At 42.6% G+C, this 20,676-nt stretch overlaps 1 protein-coding gene across 6 annotated transcripts in view; it reads right to left on the reverse strand.

Annotated features, from left to right (window-relative positions):
- The window catches only part of PCNT (pericentrin), a 228,556-nt gene that overhangs the window by 17,636 nt on the left and 190,244 nt on the right, over positions 1-20,676 (reverse strand). For all 6 annotated transcript variants that reach the window (XM_073306956.1, XM_073306953.2, XM_073306954.2 and 3 more), the window contains 7 exons: positions 20,492-20,665; positions 19,583-19,778; positions 18,642-18,864; positions 17,608-17,758; positions 8,933-9,649; positions 6,617-6,894; positions 6,104-6,206 (listed from right to left, as the gene is read on the reverse strand). In XM_073306956.1, the coding sequence (XP_073163057.1) occupies positions 6,104-6,206; positions 6,617-6,894; positions 8,933-9,649; positions 17,608-17,758; positions 18,642-18,864; positions 19,583-19,778; positions 20,492-20,665 (1,842 nt within the window). The remainder of the gene's footprint in view (positions 1-6,103; positions 6,207-6,616; positions 6,895-8,932; positions 9,650-17,607; positions 17,759-18,641; positions 18,865-19,582; positions 19,779-20,491; positions 20,666-20,676) is intronic.

Below are 20,676 nucleotides of genomic sequence, written 5' to 3' on the forward strand. Positions count from 1 at the left end.
TGAAAAGTGTCAATGAAATTTAAAAAAAAATAGTAAAAATGTTTTAAAAAAATTCACATTTTTCCACTAGCTCTACTATTCAAGCACTTAAAATAAAAATATGACTATAAAACAAAACGCAGCAAAACTGAAGTATTAAAATTAATTAGAAAAAGCTTATAAATGATACCTTTGTTCTCTTACAATGTTATTTTTTAAAAACAGTATTACATTGTTGTCTAGCAATCACTGAGTCAGAGTTTCAGGCCAGAAGGGCCCACCAGATCTATAAGATCTAGTCTTACCTCTTATATAGCATAGGCCATCACCCGCACACTATACCCAATAATCAAAATGGGCCAAAGCTGCCATATACACAATAAACAATTTTATACTGACTTTTAAAATTATATACTGCATTGTGGTGTACCTGGAATTTTGCATATTCAAATAACTATGTAGATCCGTTTATTTAAAATGTACACTATTGCAACTTCCTTATTTCTTTGAAAAACAAGCCACAAGAAAATTAGAGGCAAAGAACTTCATTATAACACTACTATGGTCATTCGTACACAAAAAAAACTTTTTTGGGGGGTGCAGTGAGGGGGGAGATCAATGCAACATGGATCTCTAAGGGAGAATTGTGCCCCTAGGCAAACTAAACTCTTTGGGCCAGATCATCAACTGGTGTAAGTCATTGTAGATCATTTTGGAGCCAGTTATTATTTACTCTAAGGTCACTTTAGCATGACCTGGCGGAATAAAGGAGGCTTAAAACGGGAATAAATTATATTTATACCTATTGTAAGGCTGCTTTAAACAGAGAGAGGCATAAAGACGTCTTCATATGAGAATCAAGCCTACTGACTACAATGGAGTTTTGCTGATATACAGCAGCTGAAGATATGGCTTGGTTTACACAACAAAGATATATTGGTATAGCTATGGCATTATGAAGTGTAGTAACAGGATTACTATAGAAGACACAGAAGGTAACTGTTCTGCTTGACTTCACACTGGTTAAGTCTCACCTCGAGTAGCGTGTCCAGTTTTGAGCACCACACCAAGAAAGATGCGGACAAACTGGAGAGAGTCCCAAGAAGAGCAACATGAATGATAAAAGGCTTAGAAAACATGACTTAGGACAAGGGTTCTCAACCTTTTCCTTTCTGAGGCCCCCCTGACAATGCTACAAAAACTCCAAGGCCTAACTGTGCCACAACGACGGTTTTTCTGCATATCCCAGAGATTAAAAACTGTATTAAATGGATTGTTATAGTTACACACACACACAAAATATATAAAAAAGACAATATAGGCACAAAAATAAACTGAATATTATTTTTATTTACTCAGTGTGAAACTTCTTGTCGCTGATCAACAATTCTGTCAAGATGTGGGCATATCTTTGACAAGCACACGCACATCTCATCGTCAATGTTCATCTTGGTTCGGTGCTTTGTTTTCATTGATGTCATGGCTGAAAATCCAACTTCGCATATGTAGGTGGTACTAAAGAGGATCAAAATTTTCAGTGCTGCAGAAGCAGCAGTGATGTACTCATCGGAACACTCACACCAAAATTTCTCCAGCGGCATTTCTTTGAACTTGGTTCTGAGGGAGCTGTCTGATGAAATGTCAATGAACTCGTCTAACAATTTTGATGGAACATCGGATGGAAGCTTAGCTTCAATGTTCTCACTGAAAGGGTTTGTAGTCCACGTCTGTAGCACCTTGTTGCTGTTGTGAGTTTGGGAAAATAAGCATTACATTTGTTAAGCAGACCAGACAGATGTGCTGCTAGCTGAGGTTTAATTACGTCAAAGTCCATATTTTGTTCCTGAATGAAAGAATGTAAGAGCTCAAACAGATCACTAGTGCCCCCACAGACACAAACTTTCCAGAGTTGTAGTTTTCTTTTGAATGCCTCAATTCTTTCATGCTGGGCAATAAAATTAGTGTTCCCACATTGCATAGCTTTATTCAGCTTATTCATTTCACTGAATATGTCTGTGAGATAACCCAGTTTTGCCAGCCACACATCATCTTTCAGCACTTTGGCAAATTCAGTTTTCTTATCAACTAAGAAAGTACATAACTCTTCCCTGAGATTAAATATACAGGCAAGCATTCTGCCTCGAGATAGCTCTCTCACCTCTGTATGCATGAGCAAGGAAAGGTACTCTGCACCCACTTCCTCACAAAGTGCAGGAAAACACCTGGAGTTTGTTGCTCTGGATTTAATAAAATTAACAAGCATTCTTCTGAAGACCTGGTTCAATATCTTTTCCAGCAAGCGCTTCTCGGTGTAAAAAGCAGTGTGTCCAAATAGCACGAGGTGCAACGACTTTTACTTTGCACAACACCAGAATGCTTTGCAGTCATTGCTGTGGCTCCATCAGTGCAGACCCTAGTGCAATTAGTCCAGCTGATTTCTGCTGAAATCATAAAATCATCTAACAGTTTGAAAATGTCGTCTGACTTTGTTGTTGTCTTGAGCTCTTTGAGGAACACAAAGTCTTCCTTTATTTCTTTATTCCACACATACCAAACATAGGCAAGTAAATGGGACATTTTTGAAATGTCTGTGGATTCATTTAGTTGTATAGCAAAATCATTTTGTCACACAGCCAATCAATACACTGAGAAATTAAGTCTTTTGACATAAAAATGATCTGTCGTCTGACAGTGTCATTAGACGTTGGTATTTTTGTCAGTATCTTGGCCTTCTCCTCTCCAAACACTTCCTTTGTTACTTCAACAACACCTGGCATCAAAATCTCAGCAATCATAAGTGATTTTTTTGGTTTTGCAATTTTCTGCACCACTATGTAGGATGACCTTAAAAGCTTTTTATCTGCAGTAGTTGTGGATTTCATTACTGCTTTAGTACCAAGCAGTTCCTTGGCCTTTCACTCAAAAAATGAACAGTGCTTATCCTTATAGAGTTCATGTTTTGTAATTAAATATCTCTGTAATTTGGAGGGTTTCAAACATTCAATGGACAATACTTGTGCACAAATTACACACTGCGGTTGAGGTATACCTCCATTTCTGGAACAAATAAAACCAAAATTCAAATAGCTGTCTTCAGACTTCCTAAATTTTGTGAGGTTAATAGCGGCTTTATGTTTCTTATTCACATCACCTCCTTGATGTTCTTCAGGCACTATGGTGGTTGAACTTGTTGAAGGAAGTTCCGCACCACTGCCCTGTGGATTTAGTTGTTTTGAAGCTGATGGTCGAATTAAAAATTTATCCATTTATCTGATATTATTTACACTTACAATTTTTTTTTCCTGTGCTGTGGAACTTGTCCTGCTCCTGTTGAACTAGTTCCTTTACAACCAGTAAAGGGAGCTAGTTAACTTGCAATGCTCGCGTCAAACTCACTGGGCCAAGGGCAGAAACCAAGGAGTGAGCCCTTGCATGCAAAGTCTCTGTGGGCAGAGCCAGAGCTGGGCCAGAAGGCCTTAAGGCTCACCGGGCAGGCTGGGTGATCCCCACCTCAGGGGCTGACCCAGAAGTCTGAGCCCCGACTTTCCATGCAGGAAGCTGGGGCTTGAGCTTCAGCCCACTGGGGGGCAGGGCTTCAGCCCCCGGCTAGCTTCAGCATGGTCACTGGGTCTCAGATTCAGCCCTGGCTCCCAGCTTTTGCCCTGTGGGGGCATGCAGGCTCTGGGTTTCAGCCACAGCTCCCAGCTTCAGCCCACGGCACCGTGGCTTCAGCCCCATGGCTGCACTGGGGCTCAGAGCTTCAGCCCGCAGCTCCCGGCCGCTGCCCCTCCCCTTCTCCCTCTCCCTCCACAGCACCAGGGCTTGAGGTTTCAGCCCCATGGCGACACCGGGACTCAGGGATTTAGTACGGGGCTTAGGGTTGCAATCCCGCAGCTCCCAGCTGCTGCAAGCCCCGCCGCAGGCTTTGGGGATCCAGGCTTCAGCCGTGGGACCCCACGGACCACTGACCTATGAGGAACTGTTAAAAAACATGACATATTTAGTCTTGAGAAAAGAACAATGAGGGGAGACCTGATGATAGTCTTCAAATGTGTTGAGGGCTTTTATAAAGAGAATGGTGATCAACTGTTCTTCATGTCCACTGAAGATAAGACAAGTAGTAATGTGCTTAATCTCCTGCTGATATAAGGAAACTATCCTTATAGTTAGAAAGATTTAAGTATTAAAATAGCTTCCAAAGAAGGTTGTGGAATCCACATCATTGGATGTTTTTAAGAAGAGGTTGGACCTACATCTGTCAGGGATGGCCTAGGCACACTTGGTCCTGCCACAGTGCAGGGGGCTGGACAAGCTGGCCTCTAGAAGTCCCTTCCAGTTCTCCATTTTTATGATTCTATGACTGTCTCATGGACCACTCTCCTTCCATTCACAATCACACATTCCACCTACCTTCCAATTATCATCAACAACATCCCTTTGACAACTACAGCAATTACTCACTTGAAAAGTAGTAAAAGGAAAGTACTTTGGATTTTTTGTTTCTTTTAATGCGATTAAGCAGTTGGAAACAATGAGAATTGGCATTAGGTGACCAGCTCTTCATGGAGAAACAGCAAGTTTTCTTCTCAGACTGTGCTCTGTAGCACCAGTCTAATTATAAAAACCGCACTCAGAGATTTTGAGTCAGAGGGATAGGTTCTCAAAAGTCATCTTCAGATATTTCTCACGAGGTTTTTCTAGGAGCATGTTATTGAAAGACTGGTAAAGGCAGGCTACAGCCACAAAGCCAAGATTAGGCTTTTTAGTTTAAAGCAGTTAAGAAAGGCTGGGCAGGTTGGGTTTAGGGGATCTCTTTTTCCATTTACATGGAACTGGATTGAAATACGACTTAGGGAAAGGACCTTAATGACAGGGCAATGTTTTTGGAAGATTTTAAAGCTATATTTAGTTTGAGACATATTTTTGTACCCAGTAAATTCTTCTGCACTAGGTAATTTGGGTCTTGGACTATTCCTAGACTGTCTACAATATCCAAAATATGATGGATGCTTCAATTAAAATCTCCCTCCTGTGACTTCAAGCCACACCTGTGCTTTTCGAAAACTACTGAAAAGTTTGCTAAAAGGTAAATCTGTCTCTGGATGCCTACACAACAGGAAGCAACATGTGCCACAGGGGAAAAAAACCTGCCTGACTAGAGGAGCAGCCTTTGCAATAGCAATGACAGTAAGAATCTAAGATGAACACACATCAACACAACAAAGGTAAGATAAGAAGTCAGGAGTGGGCACGGGGGCCAAATCCAGCCCTTCAGATGTTTTAATCTGGCCCTCAAGCTCCCGACGGGGATCAGGTCCAAGGTTTGCCCCGCTCCTGTGCTCCAGCCGGGGAGTGGGGTTGAGGGCTTGCCCCACTCCATACGTGCCGTGGCTCCGCATGGCTCCTGGAAACAGCAGCATGTCCCCCCTCCAGCTCCTATGCGTATGGGCAACCAAGGGGGTTTTGCACGCTACCCCCGCCCCAAGTGCCGCCCCCACAGTTCCCATTGGCCAGGAATTGTGGCCAATGGGAGCTGAAGGGGCGGCACCTGCGGACAGGGTAGCATGCAGAGGTGCCTGGCCACGCCTCCACATAGGAGCTGGAAGGGGGACATGCCACTGCTTCCAGGAACTGCTTGAGGTAAGAACCAGCCGGAGACTGAACCCCTGACCCCCTCCCGCACCCCAACCCCCTGCCCTAGCCCTGATCCCCCTCCTGCCCTCCAAACCCCTCATCCTCAGCCCCACCCCAGAGCTCGCACTCCCAGCCGGAGCCCTCCCCCACCCCGCACCCCAACCCTCTGTCCCAGCCCAGAGCCCCCTCCTGATCCCTGAACTCCCCATTTCTGACCCCAGCCAGAGCCGTCACCCTAACCCCCAATTTCGTGAGCATTCATGGCCCGCCATACAATTTCCATACCCAGATGTGGCCCTTAGGCCAAAAAGTTTGCCCACCCCTGTAATAAGTACTAAACTGTTTCCCCTCCCTGCTCCAATCCCCAAGGGAAGGGAGGAGCTAGTTTCCTTTGGAAGTTGTACAAAGTTGCAGTTTACATGTAAAATTGCAACCAAAAGCAGAAATAGAAGTATATTAGAATAAAACATATATATGTTGTCTCCCTTACCAGAGGGTTAGAAGAAGTCAATAACTCCGATTTCAGCTCCTTTAAAGTATGCAGTAAAGATGCTATAGCTTCATCATTTGATGCAGACCAATCATTAACTGTTCTGTTAAATACAAATTATAATGTTTTCAGTAAGTGGCTTTGTTTGCTGTTATTTTAGATAAGACTATAACATTAATTATAACTTTTTACTAGAGTGAGCTTTTTACTTCTGGAACTTTAGAGGCATAATTTAATTGTGGTGGGCTGAGAGCAGCAAGGTTTCTTAACTTCTAGGGTGGAAATTCAAAATAGTGCCAGATATGGTTTTAGCCCACAGGCCTATAGTTTGAAACTCAAGTCTCTATTGTGCAAACTCAGAGAAGTGAGAAATCCTATTAAGAAATATAAGAACTGACTTACTGGATCAGACCAGTGATGCAGATAGTCCAGCAGCCTGTCTCCAACTGTGGCCAGTGCAAGCTACTTCAAAGAACAATAGCTTAAAATAATTTAAATATTCTTACTACTCACTTGTCTACAGTTTTATATATGAACTCATTTAGGTGGACAGCAGCAAAAAGCAATTGTTGCCTTATCTTCTCTAGTTGCTGCTGCTGCAGGTGCAATGCTTCAGTCTCGGTTGCTAAGGACAAGTTAGCATTATAATCATTTTTTACAGGACATGAAGAAAGCTCTTGCTGACTTTTATGAGAGGCAAGATTTCGTTCTTGTTCCTCTAATTCTGCTAGTGTCTGCTGGAGCTCCTTGATTCTGTGTTCATCCCTCTGATGTTGCAACTCCAATTCATGCTATTGGAATAAGAATAAGTCGTCATCGATAATTTACATGTACAGACTGCCAGTAAACACCACACTCAGAGATATTACTAAGTAACAACCACAGCTCTCCCTAAGATGTGTACCCTTGCTGATAGAACTATGTAGAACAAGCCTTTGAGACCAAAGAACCAGAGAATACCACAAGGAGGAGGGTACTTGTCTAATTGTTTTCACTTTAAAAAAAAAAGTTAAAATTAAAATATTAGTTTCTGCTTCAGCCCCCTGAGCATACAAATTAGAGTGAGAATTCTTCTGCCACAGACAGAAGAGAGAGAGACTTGTCCACAGACAATTCTGGCATCAGAACAGTCCCCTCAACACTGCCTGGCCCTCAAAGCTCCTGCTCATCTACCTCTGAACCAGCAGCTTCCATTCTCTGCCTCTGATGATCGCTGTCCTTCCCAAAGACAGGGAGGTTGTGCATAAAATGTGCAACAGGGCTCTCTCAGGCAGAAGCTGGGATATTTTGCCCCTCCTGCCCTCGGCTCACTTCTCCATACACAAGGGCTGAACCTCAGAGCCCTTTCCCATTCAAAAACTGCTCAGGAGCAAGATCAGGCCCTTGTTCATTGCAACTGCATTCCAGGCAATGCACATGACCTATTATGAGAACCAGTGCACTGTGCTACATTCAGGTATGCTCCCTCCGCACTCTATCATAGCAAACAAAGCCTCAGGAGCAGCTGCTGCACAAGGATCCTGCTCAAGGGGTCATTTTTCCTGTAACCCCCTTATAGCCACTCCATGTCCCTTCATCTCCTTTCTCTGACAAGGACAAAGAAGAAAAATCTTACTGTGGTAAACACTCCTGAAAACAGCCCTGTCAAGAGCAGGCACAGCCTGTACTTACACTCCTCTACCCCTAAGAGATTTTCCAGAAGGAGGCAGGGTCACAAAGACAAGTCCCACAACAGCGTTTCACTTCAACAGAGGAACTCCCCAGCCACAAAAACAAAACAAAAAACACCCAACAAAAAAATCAGTACACACACACACACTCCCTTGCTTTCCTAGTCCTGCTGGAGACAGCAATCACAGCCTAGAAACCAAGGAGAGAAATGTCTATCTGAAGAGAGAAGAGTACTCTGAGGATGGAACGGATAATGATGAACCTGAGCAAGTCACTCTTGCACTTCAGCACAGAGGACTTCTACTTTTTAAATTGACACTCTCCAAGACTCTGGATTGATCAGCAGAGGAGAAATGTGGCCAACATTAGATGCCTTTTCCACTCCAAGGATGAAGCTCCCATCCCCACGCTCCCCCATGTGACCAGGTTTGCTCAACATCATCAAGGAACCCTGTGGCCAAATGGATAACATACTACCCAAACCCAAGGCAATTCACAAACAGCATAGGTTGCCCAAATATGTCTTGAGAAATGGGGAACTGTCCCTAAGGTGGGCTTTTAAGTGACTTCCAAAGTAAGAGACTTCTATGTACCATACACAGGGCTGCGTGGAGAATGGAAATTCCATTCCACTGGGAATTCTGAGGTTTCGAAATTTGTTTTCATTCCGATTTGAAACAAAACCCAAACATTTCAAAATTCTTCACAAAAGAAAATTCATCCCAGAAATTCATTTCAGATCAAAATATTTCATTTCAACAAAATCAAAACATTTCACTGTGATTTCAACTCTTATTTTATACTACAATATATATGAATATACAAAATAAAAATTCAAAACAAATTTGCTTCAAAAGGAAAAATCAGAATGAAATGTTTGACAAGGTCCAAATGGGATACTGTTGGAACTTTTCTCCTTTTTTCTGTGAAACAAACTGTTGATCTTTAACACAATTTCACAAAGCATTTTGATTTCAACAGAACTGCATTTTCTGATGGAAAATGGCTCCCTCAAAGGTTTTCCAACCAGTTCCACAAATGAAATACTTGACAAGCTCTAGTAAATAATATAGTCTACATACTGTGATCTACTATATGGTATAGCAAAATTATCTGGCTATTTCAATATAACGGCAGATTTGAAATTGAAAATCTCACCAGTCTCTCTCTGTCTTTCTGCCATTCCTTCCGTTTCTCAAATTCTTCCTTTTCTTCTTGTCGTCTCTCTTTTTCCCTTTCTTCCTTCTTGCTTTTCTCCTGTTCTTTCATTGACCTGAAAAGTGTCTGCAATTGTTCCCAATCAACTTTAAGTTTTGCCTCTCTTTCCCTCTGTATCTCCAAGGAGCGGATTACCTCCTGTTTTTGACTCTGAAGAGACTCCAATGTAGCTCGTAACTTGGTACTGACTTCTCTTTCCTTTTGTGTTTCTTCACAACACATTTGTACCTCAGCTTCTAGCTGTCTCTTAGATTGAATGGCTTGCTGGTGTGTCTTCTCAATTATAGCAGCTAGCTCCATAGCACGGGATCGCTCTTCATCCAACTGAGCCTGCAGTTCTTGCACAAAGGTTTGTTCCAGCAATGATTCTTTATGCTTACAAGAAGAATCTTCATTTACTCTCATACTCAGTTGTTCTGTCAAAACACGTTCATGGTTCAAGGCATTCAAAAGCTCCAAGGAGTGATTCTTCTCCACCTCCAAATTTCTCTGTAGCTCTGTCAGTTTGTTTCGTTCTTGGGACAGTAAAGCCTCACATCGAGAGTGTTCAATTTGAAGTTCCTTACGGAGATTATTATTTGCTGATTTTTCATGCTCTAAAGCCACTGACATTTGATTATTCTGAATACATTGCAATTCCAAGGCAGCCTGCAATTCCTATTCAAGAGAGGTACACATATTAACATTATAACACAAATGCTTATTTGCAGGCTACGCAGGCTCTCTAATGTAATATTTATACATTGCATTTATTTATTGCATTTAAAACAAATTAAGAAGCCATTAGAATAATTTACTATTAAACAATTAGAATCTAGACAAAGGACATTTTCCAATGCTTAATGACGTGCTAGGAATTCAGGCTAGATTGAGGAGCATCACACCTGGTGATTAATTCCAGAAACACACTTTTTCCTCTTCAGACTAAAGAGTTATAAAATGAGAGCACAGACATTTACAAATATTTTAATGGGTGACAGTTCCTACAGTAGCCAATCAGATTGCCTAAATGACATTGGCAGTGGATATAGGCTGGGTTGATCTTCATTGTGGAAGATTTAAAAAAACAAGAACACCCCAGATGAGGTTCTGCTCCTAGGGCAGGAGAGTCCTTGGACTTTACAGCTTCTGGTGGTTAAGAAAGCTAGCACTCCGAAAATAGTAAATATACGTGAATCCTTTCTTGTAAGTCAACCTCTTAGTCAGTGCATCTCTCATAGCCGTTCCTGCAGAAGAGTGAGGAAGTTTAGGTCAGAGTAGTTTTGTTCTTCTTTTGTCTTGGCCAATATGGCCTCTTCTTTTCTCTGCTTCAGCATGTTTTTTATAAGATCCTTGTGGAGGCTTTAGGATGACAACCCCACATCTATCCCCATGGCAGAAAAAGACCCCCCCCGAAAACAATGTAAATAAAGAGACAGATCCAAAAGGAAACTCAGACAAGACGGAATTAAAAACATATGAGCTATCTATATAAGGTGACTTACTGAGAAAAACGGGTGAGTATTGTTTTTGAGAGGTGATTCCTGTGTTTTTCTAATTTGGCTCAGGCCTACCAGAAGCAAACACTTATTTACACAAATATAGAGGACAATTATTTCTAAGAGAAAAGGAAGAATATTCTGCAGCAGCAATTAACAAGCAACAACTCCTGTTAACTTGGGAGGAAGTAGGAGGAACTAATTACAGACAAGTGCTGACTTTTATAGCTCAACAAGTTGTGTCTAGCTATACCAAGACAGTACCATTATAGACTAGATGCTCTAATGTCAACCTGAAACAAATGGGAGCAGAATGCCTCTGTTCTAGCTTTGACAATTCTTTCAGTCACTTACTAGGGGCAAAGAAGGAGAAGTGGTGAACTGTTATTTACATGTGAATACTTTGTTTTTAAGACATGAAGGTTCTTATAACCAGAGTTCTTTGAGCGGCTCTACATATTCCCATCTATAAGGATCGCGCTGCCTAGTGACATCTAACAGTAGACCCTTTTCCAAGCAGTGCCTGTTGGAGCACATGTATGCCCTCTCCTATCTCTCTTCTCAGTATTTTTGACTGTTCCATGGGTGAGGTTATATAAGGGGACACTTTTCCCTCTACTTCCTCAGTTCCTTCCACCGCTAACCCAGACAGACCATAATAGCACTCTGAGAAAGAGGGGAAGGTGGGTAGGAAGTATAAATATGCAGTGTCATCTTGAAGAATCCTGGTTACAAGACAATAATGTCCATTTCTTCTTTGGGTGGCTCTACATATTTCCACTTGTAGGTAGTTTGACAAGCAGTGCTGAAAACCCAGGAGGAGGAACAGAGTCCTAATTAAATCACCACCACTCTGCCAAATTTTGTATTCAGTCTAGAAGCTACATTCAGAGCATAATGTTTAGTGAACGTGTACACTTTCTTCCAGGTAGCAGCCTTGAAAATTTCCCTAATAGCAACATGTTTAAGATAAGCAAAAGATGCTGCTACTGCTCTAGAAGAATGAGACTGGACCACAGAAGGCACAGGAATTTCTGCTAATTTGTAACACTGACCTATGCACTGTTTAACCCATCTGGAAATAGTCTGAGCAGGAACACTATGACCCATACGATTCTTAGTATAAGAAACAAACAAACTAAATGATTTCCTAAAACTATTAGTTCTATCTCAGTAATATGCAAGAATCCTTCTAGCATCTGAAGTATTTACCATAGGCTCGGCCTACACTGCAGTTAGACACAGGCGGCTGGCCCTGCCAGCTGACTCAGGCACACAGGGCTCAGGCTGCAGGGTTCTTTAATTACAGTGTAGATTTCGGGGCTTAGGCTCTGCTGCCTGAGCTCTTAGACCCTGGACCTGCCCACCTCGCAGGGTCCTAGAGCCCAGAAGTCTACATTGCTATTAAACAGCCCTGCAGCCCAAGCTCTGTTAGCCTGAGTGAGCTGGCATGGACCCACCATGGGTTTTTAATTGCAGTGTAAAAATACCTGCTGACTCCCACTTATTAGCATGAGGTTTCTGGGGAAAACCTGGTAAATTAGTAGTCTGATTGATAGGAAACTCAGACACTATTTTTGGTAAAAAAAAAAAAAAAAACCAGGGATCTATCCCCATGGATGTGGGCTTTGCCTCACTTATGAAGTATTTCAGTCTCTTTTTGTTCATATGATTTACAAACAGGTCGGCTGAAGGGTGGCTGAATGTGTGAACAATAAGGTCAAAAACCTCCTGATTCAGGCACCGCTTGGAGTTGCTGACCTTGCATCTGTTGAGTCATTTTGCCTTTTGGTTCAGGTCACCTTTGATGTGAATTGCTCTGAATGAAAGGAGGAACTGTTCCACTGACTTCTTCATTTCCGTTGCTTCCACGTGTATTGCAGGATTCCTTGCACCCCCTTAGACTGTAGTTGTATTGTCTGATTGAACCATGATGTGTTTCTCCCTCAGGGTGGGCCGGAACCTCTGCAGAGCTAGTTTGACTTCTCTCAGCTCTAGGATGTTTATGCTATGACCCTTTCCTCCTTGCTCCTGACACTCTGGGCTGTTTGGGTGAAGTGAGCTCCTGAGCCCTCCATGCTGGCATTGGTTGGGAGGACTAAAGGTTCTGGAAGGCAGATGGGCATGCCTTTGCGGACATTATTGTGGGCTGACCACCACTGTAAGAAGTTGAACACCTGTGTTCCAGGGAATGGCCCCACACTTTTAGTATGAAGGCTTCAAGACTTCTGATGTGTGATTGTGCCCATGCAGTGATCCCTATGCAAGACACCAGGAGTCCTACCAGTTGGAGACATACAGCTATGGTAGGCCTTCTGCGGCCCAGGAGCAAGAAAATAAATTCCTGGATGGAACCAGAGAACTCTTCTTGACACTGATGATGAAGCTGCTTGCCTGGAGGAGATTCAACAACTGGGATGCCACCCAGAGCACTGCTGACTGCAATGGACCTCTGATCAGAATGTAGCCCAGGAACTGGTACAGATGAGTTCTCTGCAACCTGAGTCTTGCTATTACCACCAGCAGCATCTTTGTGAAAACCCTGGAGGCCAAAGACAGGCCAAACAGGAGTGTTTGGTACTCATAATGTTTCCTGCTGTGGGCAAACCTCTGTCTGTGGTAACATGGTCTCATGGGGATATAGAGATATGCATCTGCTAGATCAACTGAAGTGAAGAAGCCCACCCAGGACAGAAATGACACCTTAGAGGCCAGAGTCTCCATATGAAACTTTTGTTTTCTTCATCCACTTGTTGAGCCTTTTGAATCAAGAATGGCTCTGATAATTCTCATGTGCTTCTGTACCATGAAGAAAATGGAGCAGAACCTGGAGAACCTTTCTTCTGATGGAACACTGATATTCTGTACCTCAAAGCAGCACCCTGGAACCCCCATATTCATCACTATGATATCAATATGATATGTTCTGTACGAAGTATACCTTGTGAGGTATCATTTGCGGATGATACTAAACTGGGAGGAGTGGTAGATACGCTGGAGGGGAGGGATAGGATACAGAAGGACCTAGACGAATTGGAGGACTGGGCCAAAAGAAATCTGATGAGGTTCAATAAGGATAAGTGCAGGGTCCTGCACTTAGGACGGAAGAACCCAATGCACAGCTACAGACTAGGGACCAAATGGCTAGGCAGCAGTTCTGCAGAAAAGGACCTAGGGGTGACAGTGGACGAGAAGCTGGATATGAGTCAGCAGTGTGCCCTTGTTGCCAAGAAGGCCAATGGCATTTTGGGATGTATAAGTAGGGGCATAGCGAGCAGATCGAGGGACGTGATCGTTCCCCTCTATTCGACATTAGTGAGGCCTCATCTGGAGTACTGTGTCCAGTTTTGGGCCCCACACTACAAGAAGGATGTGGATAAATTGGAGAGAGTCCAGCGAAGGGCAACAAAAATGATTAGGGGTCTAGAACACATGACTTATGAGGAGAGGCTGAGGGAGCTGGGATTGTTTAGCCTGCAGAAGAGAAGAATGAGGGGGGATTTGATAGCTGCTTTCAACTACCTGAAAGGGGGTTCCAAAGAGGATGGCTCTAGACTGTTCTCAATGGTAGCAGATGACAGAACGAGGAGTAATGGTCTCAAGTTGCAGTGGGAGAGGTTTAGATTGGATATTAGGAAAAACTTTTTCACTAAGAGGGTGGTGAAACACTGGAATGCGTTACCTGGGGAGGTGGTAGAATCTCCTTCCTTAGAGGTTTTTAAGGTCAGGCTTGACAAAGCCCTGGCTGGGATGATTTAACTGGGAATTGGTCCTGCTTCGAGCAGGGGGTTGGACTAGATGACCTTCTGGGGTCCCTTCCAACCCTGATATTCTATGATTCTATGATTTTAGAAGTCTTGATCTGTTGAACAATAATATCCTGTTGGATTGTATGTGCTGTCATTGTATGTGAAGTTATAAGTATTGCTAGATGTGTTAACTGAAATATATTGTGAGGTTGGGAATGCCCACAGGCAGCCTTTCAGTTGCAACAAAGGAGAGCCCAGACAGCATTAATGGCCCATCAAGACAACAATCCACTACTCTAGAGGCTCCTTTGAGAAGGCACATACATAATGGAGACTGCTTGACCAATGAGGATTGACTGCCCCCCATATCACAGCAAGGATGTTTCTAGCAGCTGAAAGAAAAGATAAAAAGAGAACCAGTGACATCATCACTTGGCCTCTCTCCCCCCTCCCCCAACCCCATCTCAACATCTGGAAGAAAGAGACTTTGAACTGGGGAAGAGTGGTCCCAGGCTGGAAGGTGGTCCAGTCTGTGTACTGAGAAACTGTAACCTGCTTGTACCATCTTTTAGGATGAGATACTGCTTGATTCAAATCTTGCTTAGTCTGTTTAAGTTAGAATTAGACTGCAAAAATGTGTTTGCTTTTTAGGTAATCAACTTTGATCTCTATGCCTCCTACGTATGAATCACTTAAAATCTATCTTTCTGCAGTTAATAAATTTTGTTTTATATTTTACCTAAAAACATTGTGGTTTTGAGTTGAAGTGCTTGTGAAATCTCAGCTCAGGTTACAAAGGGTAGTGTATATCCATTCCACACTGAGGAAGTGGCCAACTTATTAATGAGTTTATACTGTCCAAGGGAATCTTGAGCAGTCTAAGACAGTACATCTCTGGGTGCAAGGCTGGGGTGCTGGGGGAAATGGCTGGAGCCTCTATTGTTGGTTCCTGAGTGGCTGGGAGATCATTCATGTAACTCAGCTGCCTGTGGATGGCTGTGTAAGTGCAGTGCCTGCCAGAGGTTTTTATCTTGACACGAGCAATACAGTGCGAGGGACAACCCAGGCTGGTGGGTTTGGAGGGCTCAGCAGTCCCACAGTCCAGGTTGCACCCCGGGGACCTTGTCACAAACACACACTCTAACTGCCATATCCAGGAGTTTCATTGTGAATCAGATTGTGTTTTATGGGGCCACTGGAACTGGGTGACTAGATGAAGAACAGATGAGGTGGAGCCTGCAGCTCAAAGGAGTATCCGTCCGTGGCTGACTATTTCCCTGACTCACTTGTGTGTGGTCGATGAAAATCATTTATCTAGGAAATGGGAATTCCTGCCCCATAGCTTCAGGTTTGGGCAGAGGCCTGTGCAGTCTTAGTCAAAGTGCATTTTGGGTGGGCCTGAGGTCACTGAACTTTCACCACAAACCACAATTCCACTGTTGTCCACTGGGAAATCTGTTATCCCTTGGCTGGTACCTCTAGGAGGATGAGGAGCGTCTCTGTCAAAGAACAGTCTATTATTCTCTCCTCAGGGACCTTACTAGGGAGGAGAGAGACTGTCTGGATTTTGCTGCATTGTCAGCCAGCACCTTATTCAGCTTTTCTCCAAAAAGGAGGGAGCCTGTAAACTTAACATAGACCGGCTTAGAGTAGGGGAGGAGTCAGAAGATATCTCCTAGATTTTGTGTGCTTTTTCCTCTTCTGTTTAGCCCTTTAGATTAAGCTTTTTAGTGTGCTCTGGGAGCACAGAAGTTCTGCTGCGGCTTTGGTGTGGTATCTTGCAGCTAGCTTTCCTTAGCTTTCCTTTCCTTGCAGCTAGCTTTCCTTGAATGGAGCCCATTCAAGAGGTCTATGTCAGAATCCTCGCTCGCTGGGTCCCATTCCCACTGGGAGAAGGAAAAGAGGAACTCATTATCAGAACCCTCCTGATTAGCTTAGGGAGGGAAGGGGGCTGATTAGAAGCCCTACTACTTTCCCCGGGGCACTGAGGACCCACTTTAAGACTTGGGGAGCCCAAGGGGACCTTTGTTCTGCCAGGGTCCCCTGGCACTTTACCCTGAGTCAAGTAGTCAGGGTTTTCTTCAGTCTGCACTGGAGTTCCTGGTCTATTTTCCCCCCATTGGAGTCCTGGCTGTTTTGGTGTGTATGGGATCCCATCTGCCTGTCCAATTCATAGCCCCGGGACCAAATGGAGTTAGGGCTGGAAGGCTGGGCACAGGCTGGATACAATGCATCATCTGTCAAGTCTGGGAAGGCTGCAAAAAAAGGTGTGTGGCACACAGGTAATTACAAAGGCTGATCAGGCTAAGGGCATGACAACCACAGAGAGTTTATAGCGGTGCTGTAAGTTCTCGAATGTTGCTGCTCTAAGCAGACAGGAGAGAGGTCTCCCGTTGGCTTAACTACTTCAGCCTCCACGAGTGGAAGTAGTTATGACGGTGAAGGAGCTCTCACACCAGCACTTATATCGTGTGTAGTGGGCCTAATTCACACCCCCGAGCAACCGAAGTTATGCTGACACAGGCTTGTAGTGTAGCCATAACCCTACGATGGGGGAGTTACCAAAAGTTGCATTCTGCTGCCATTTGTTCCAGACTGACAGAGTTTCTAGCTTGTAGAGTAACTCTTGTTCAACCCAGAACATAGTCAACATCTGTAACAAGGTTAAGAAAATAGTGTTGGTTGGTTGGTTTCGTTCAACAAGCTCTTCAACAAGTTTCCAGGCAGAGGTAGCAAGTGACAGCCTGGCTGAATTTTCCTCCATCTATTCATACAAATAATCATTGTACATGGACTGATTCATAACCCACTTGATATAATAAAAATCACAGATTTTAAATTTAACTTAGAAGAAAGAGAACAAAAACAAAAAGTAGTTCAGCTGACCTGTGAAATATGTATTCTATTAGAAACTTTCCAATTACCTGATTCTCAGCCAACATCTGACAATGCTTTCTACTCACAATCCTAAGTGAGTAGATCATGCAGCATGTGTCTACAGTACACAGCATGCTTGTTAAGGAACTTGGGGAGCAGTTACAAATTGTGAAATGAAACTTTATAGCAGGATCAAGTGGAAGTAGAAAACTGTCTTAAATACAAGTCTCCCTTAAAACAGCAAAAAAGGCACAGGAAGTTGCTTGTTTTTTGTAAAAGAGGGAACATGGACATGGGTGCAATTAAAAATGACATTTTAAAACTTTCAGTTTTGAGCAAGTCCTCCAGAATCACTGGGATTGAACAAACAAGAGACGAAAAGGGTTATCAGAGATTAAAAAACAGGAAAAAACTCTGTTTGGGGAAAGAAGTGCAACAGATATTTTGTTAATACAAGTCAGTCTACTTATGAGATTAGCTCTGAGAATCTCATTAACATGCAGCATGTTACCTCTAATGCTTTTGTCTTTTCATCCTCTCTTAGCTTATGCTGAAGGTGTTGTTCTTCAAACATATTTCGTAACTCTTTTTCTTTCGAATGTTCATTCTGTATGTCTTGGAGTGCAACTGTCAGATCTTTTTCTTTACTTTCCAGTTCAGAACTGCAACATTCAGCAAAGTTACAAATGACACTTATCTCAGTTTAGAATGGATCATCCTTTTTGCTTTTAAATATTATTGTTTTGGAAAGAAATCTTTTCTTCGGTATTTTTAACCTTTCTTTCCATTGAAGCAGGAGCAATTAAGTCACTTTGCAACTCCTCTCACAAAACAAGTGGGATAAATTTTATAATTTTGTTAGTTGGCCTACTGTCTCTTCTACCTTTTTAATTTTTGCTCTTTAGCTGTGCCTTTAAAGTTGACCCCTTTCCTATTTTAACTTCTGAAAAGGGAGCAGTCAGCTATCCTCAGCAGAACTAGAAATCATAGCAGCTGTTGATGAATAGGATAAGCTATCTTTCCTTGTGGCAGAGCAACCCCGGTGCTATATGGGAGGAAAAACTCCACCAGTGTACACCAGAACTACAGGGGAGAGAGAAAACAGGCCCAAGCCTGATGACCAGGCCACTAACTTAGCCAAGGAAAGTTACCTAGCTCTACCAGACAAACTAGAGCCAGTAGGGAAGGAATGAGTAAGACCTAAAGTAGTATCAGAGGCAAAATAGAAGGTCAGGGCTTCGAAGAAATTCTAGTCTCACCAAGATACAATGCCTCTGCCCATACATTGTGTATCATCAGCTGCAACTCCCACCCTTGTCCGTCAAATTTTCAAATTTGCATCACTGAGCAAAGAACAACAACAAATTAGCAGCCAGTAAATATTCAAAGTAAATTATTTCATTAAACTCTACTTCAGTATAGATTGGCAGAGGTTACCATTTCTTCATTTCCCTTGCACATCACAGGGTTCCAATCCATTTCTGGATTTAACCAACACAAGTTCACTACAGATTGTTAATGTAGCTCTCAAAAAGTACTCCTTACCGAAGCTGGTTCATTTCCCTCTGAAGCTTTTGCAGGGATTTTTGTAGACTTTCATTCTCTTCTTTGCTTTCATAAAGCTCTGATTTCAAGTCCGATACTGCAGATCGCTCCTGCTTCAGGAGTTCAAGCATCTCAGAGGCCCTCTCCTGTTCCTCACTTAGAGAGTTCTGCAAGTCACTAGCTATGGTTTTTTCCTGCTGAAGATTATATTCTAATAATTCAACTGGGAAAACAAACAAAGTCCATTTGTATTATAATATATTTAACAACTCTGTTCCCAATTATATGGGTTTAAAAGTATAGACAAATATGTGGACCATGGCTACTACTGCTCTTCCCGATCCTCTGCTTATAAATAACTCAACTTTTCAAACATGGTTTAAATAAAAAACATTTTAAAGGATTATACAACTCCTGTTTTACTGTTAGTCTCTCATTCCCATTCTCTTTGGCTTTGACTGGTTCATCAGAGAACTGGCTCCTCTTTGGCTTTTAACTATTTTGATAAAACAATAATTGCAACCAGCCACTTAGTAACATCTTTCATTTACCAATTTTCATACATACACACACCAATATGGAGACTTTTCTGAAAACCCTAGTTGTTGCTTGCTATTCTTAAGTTTTCTACCTTCATACATTCCTTGACATTCAAGTCGCCCCCAACTTCATCTTTGCATAAGATAAACCAAAGATAATTCACCTCTATTTTTATTTTAAACTTTTCAAATATAGCCTTTTCTGAACCACAGGTATTTTGACAATCTGCCCTCCCATCCCCACAAGAAACCCTAATGAATTCACAAAATGATATCTGACGTCAGAATTCATTTCTCAGAATGTTTACTGCACTTTCCCCCTCTCCCCTCCCTAATTTTTTTTGTCTGTTTGTGTGTGAATGAGAGTGGAAGAGCAGATGAAAAGTGTTTCCTAGGTGCTACCCTTCCTCCGAAGTTGGTGTTCTTGTTTACTCCCATGATCCTCTGCATTAGTAAGAGTTTCCTGTAGCTGCTGCAGCTTCTCCTGGTTTTGAAGATGTGTCATTCGTAGCTGAGCTCGAAGGTCCTGTATTTCCGAAAGTAAGCTGTTCCTATCAGAAGACAGAAGGTGCTCTAAAACTATCCGCTGCTGTTCTTCCTGAAAACAGACCAAGCCCATTGCAGACATCAGGTGGGTGGGAGGGAAATAAAAAGACTGCAACTTGTAAGTAATATTAAATTCCCAAGCATAGTCCAATTCTTCCCACAATATAAATCCTTGCGATCCCACAGGTCATGCTCTCCTATATAATAGGTTAAACTTTATGGAAACAATGAAAAAAAGTAATTTAAGATGATCAAACTCATACCCCATTTTATTAACTCTCAAATACTGAATTAAGTAAAAGAATGCACTTTTTTGGTTTCCCTAATAGGGTGTTAGTTATTGCAAACTCTCTGGCCTGATGCTAACCTATTAGCGTGAAGTTAACCAAAATCACATCAGGACTAATTCAGCTATGAATTTTGCCAAAGAAACATTTGTGTAGCTAGGAGTAGATGTTGTCTGCTTTCATGTGAAGCACCTCCTTCCCCGATCACAATCTCCTGAAGAGCAACTGATTGGCTGATAAACACTACAATCAGTAGATCTCATAATGAAATGTAGAGAAAAATGGCAGCCAAAACAAAGCCTGTATAAAAACCCATTGCTCGTAACTTGTTTAGATTGCAGTACTAGATTTAAGAGCATAAGAGATGAGACTGGAAAGAGAGGGAAGCACTCGTGCACTGTGCCCACAACCATGGCCTCCAAATCCAGGGAAAGGAAGTGTCTGATCTGCAAGTGTTAATACTCCAAGGCAGTCTTACTTGTCGTTTCACAATATGCTCCAGTTTTTCCACTAATGAACCTTCATCCCCAGAACCGGGATTGCAAAGGTGTGACTGCAAGTTAATTTGAAACATGTTCCGCTCCTTCTCTAGCACACCCTGAACTGCCTGGAGAAGTTCTCCTCTCCAGTCCAAACAAGTATCTGAAGATTCCTACAGGAACA

The sequence above is a fragment of the Lepidochelys kempii genome, chromosome 11, assembly GCF_965140285.1.
Source record: "Lepidochelys kempii isolate rLepKem1 chromosome 11, rLepKem1.hap1, whole genome shotgun sequence".
Taxonomy (NCBI): domain Eukaryota; kingdom Metazoa; phylum Chordata; order Testudines; family Cheloniidae; genus Lepidochelys; species Lepidochelys kempii.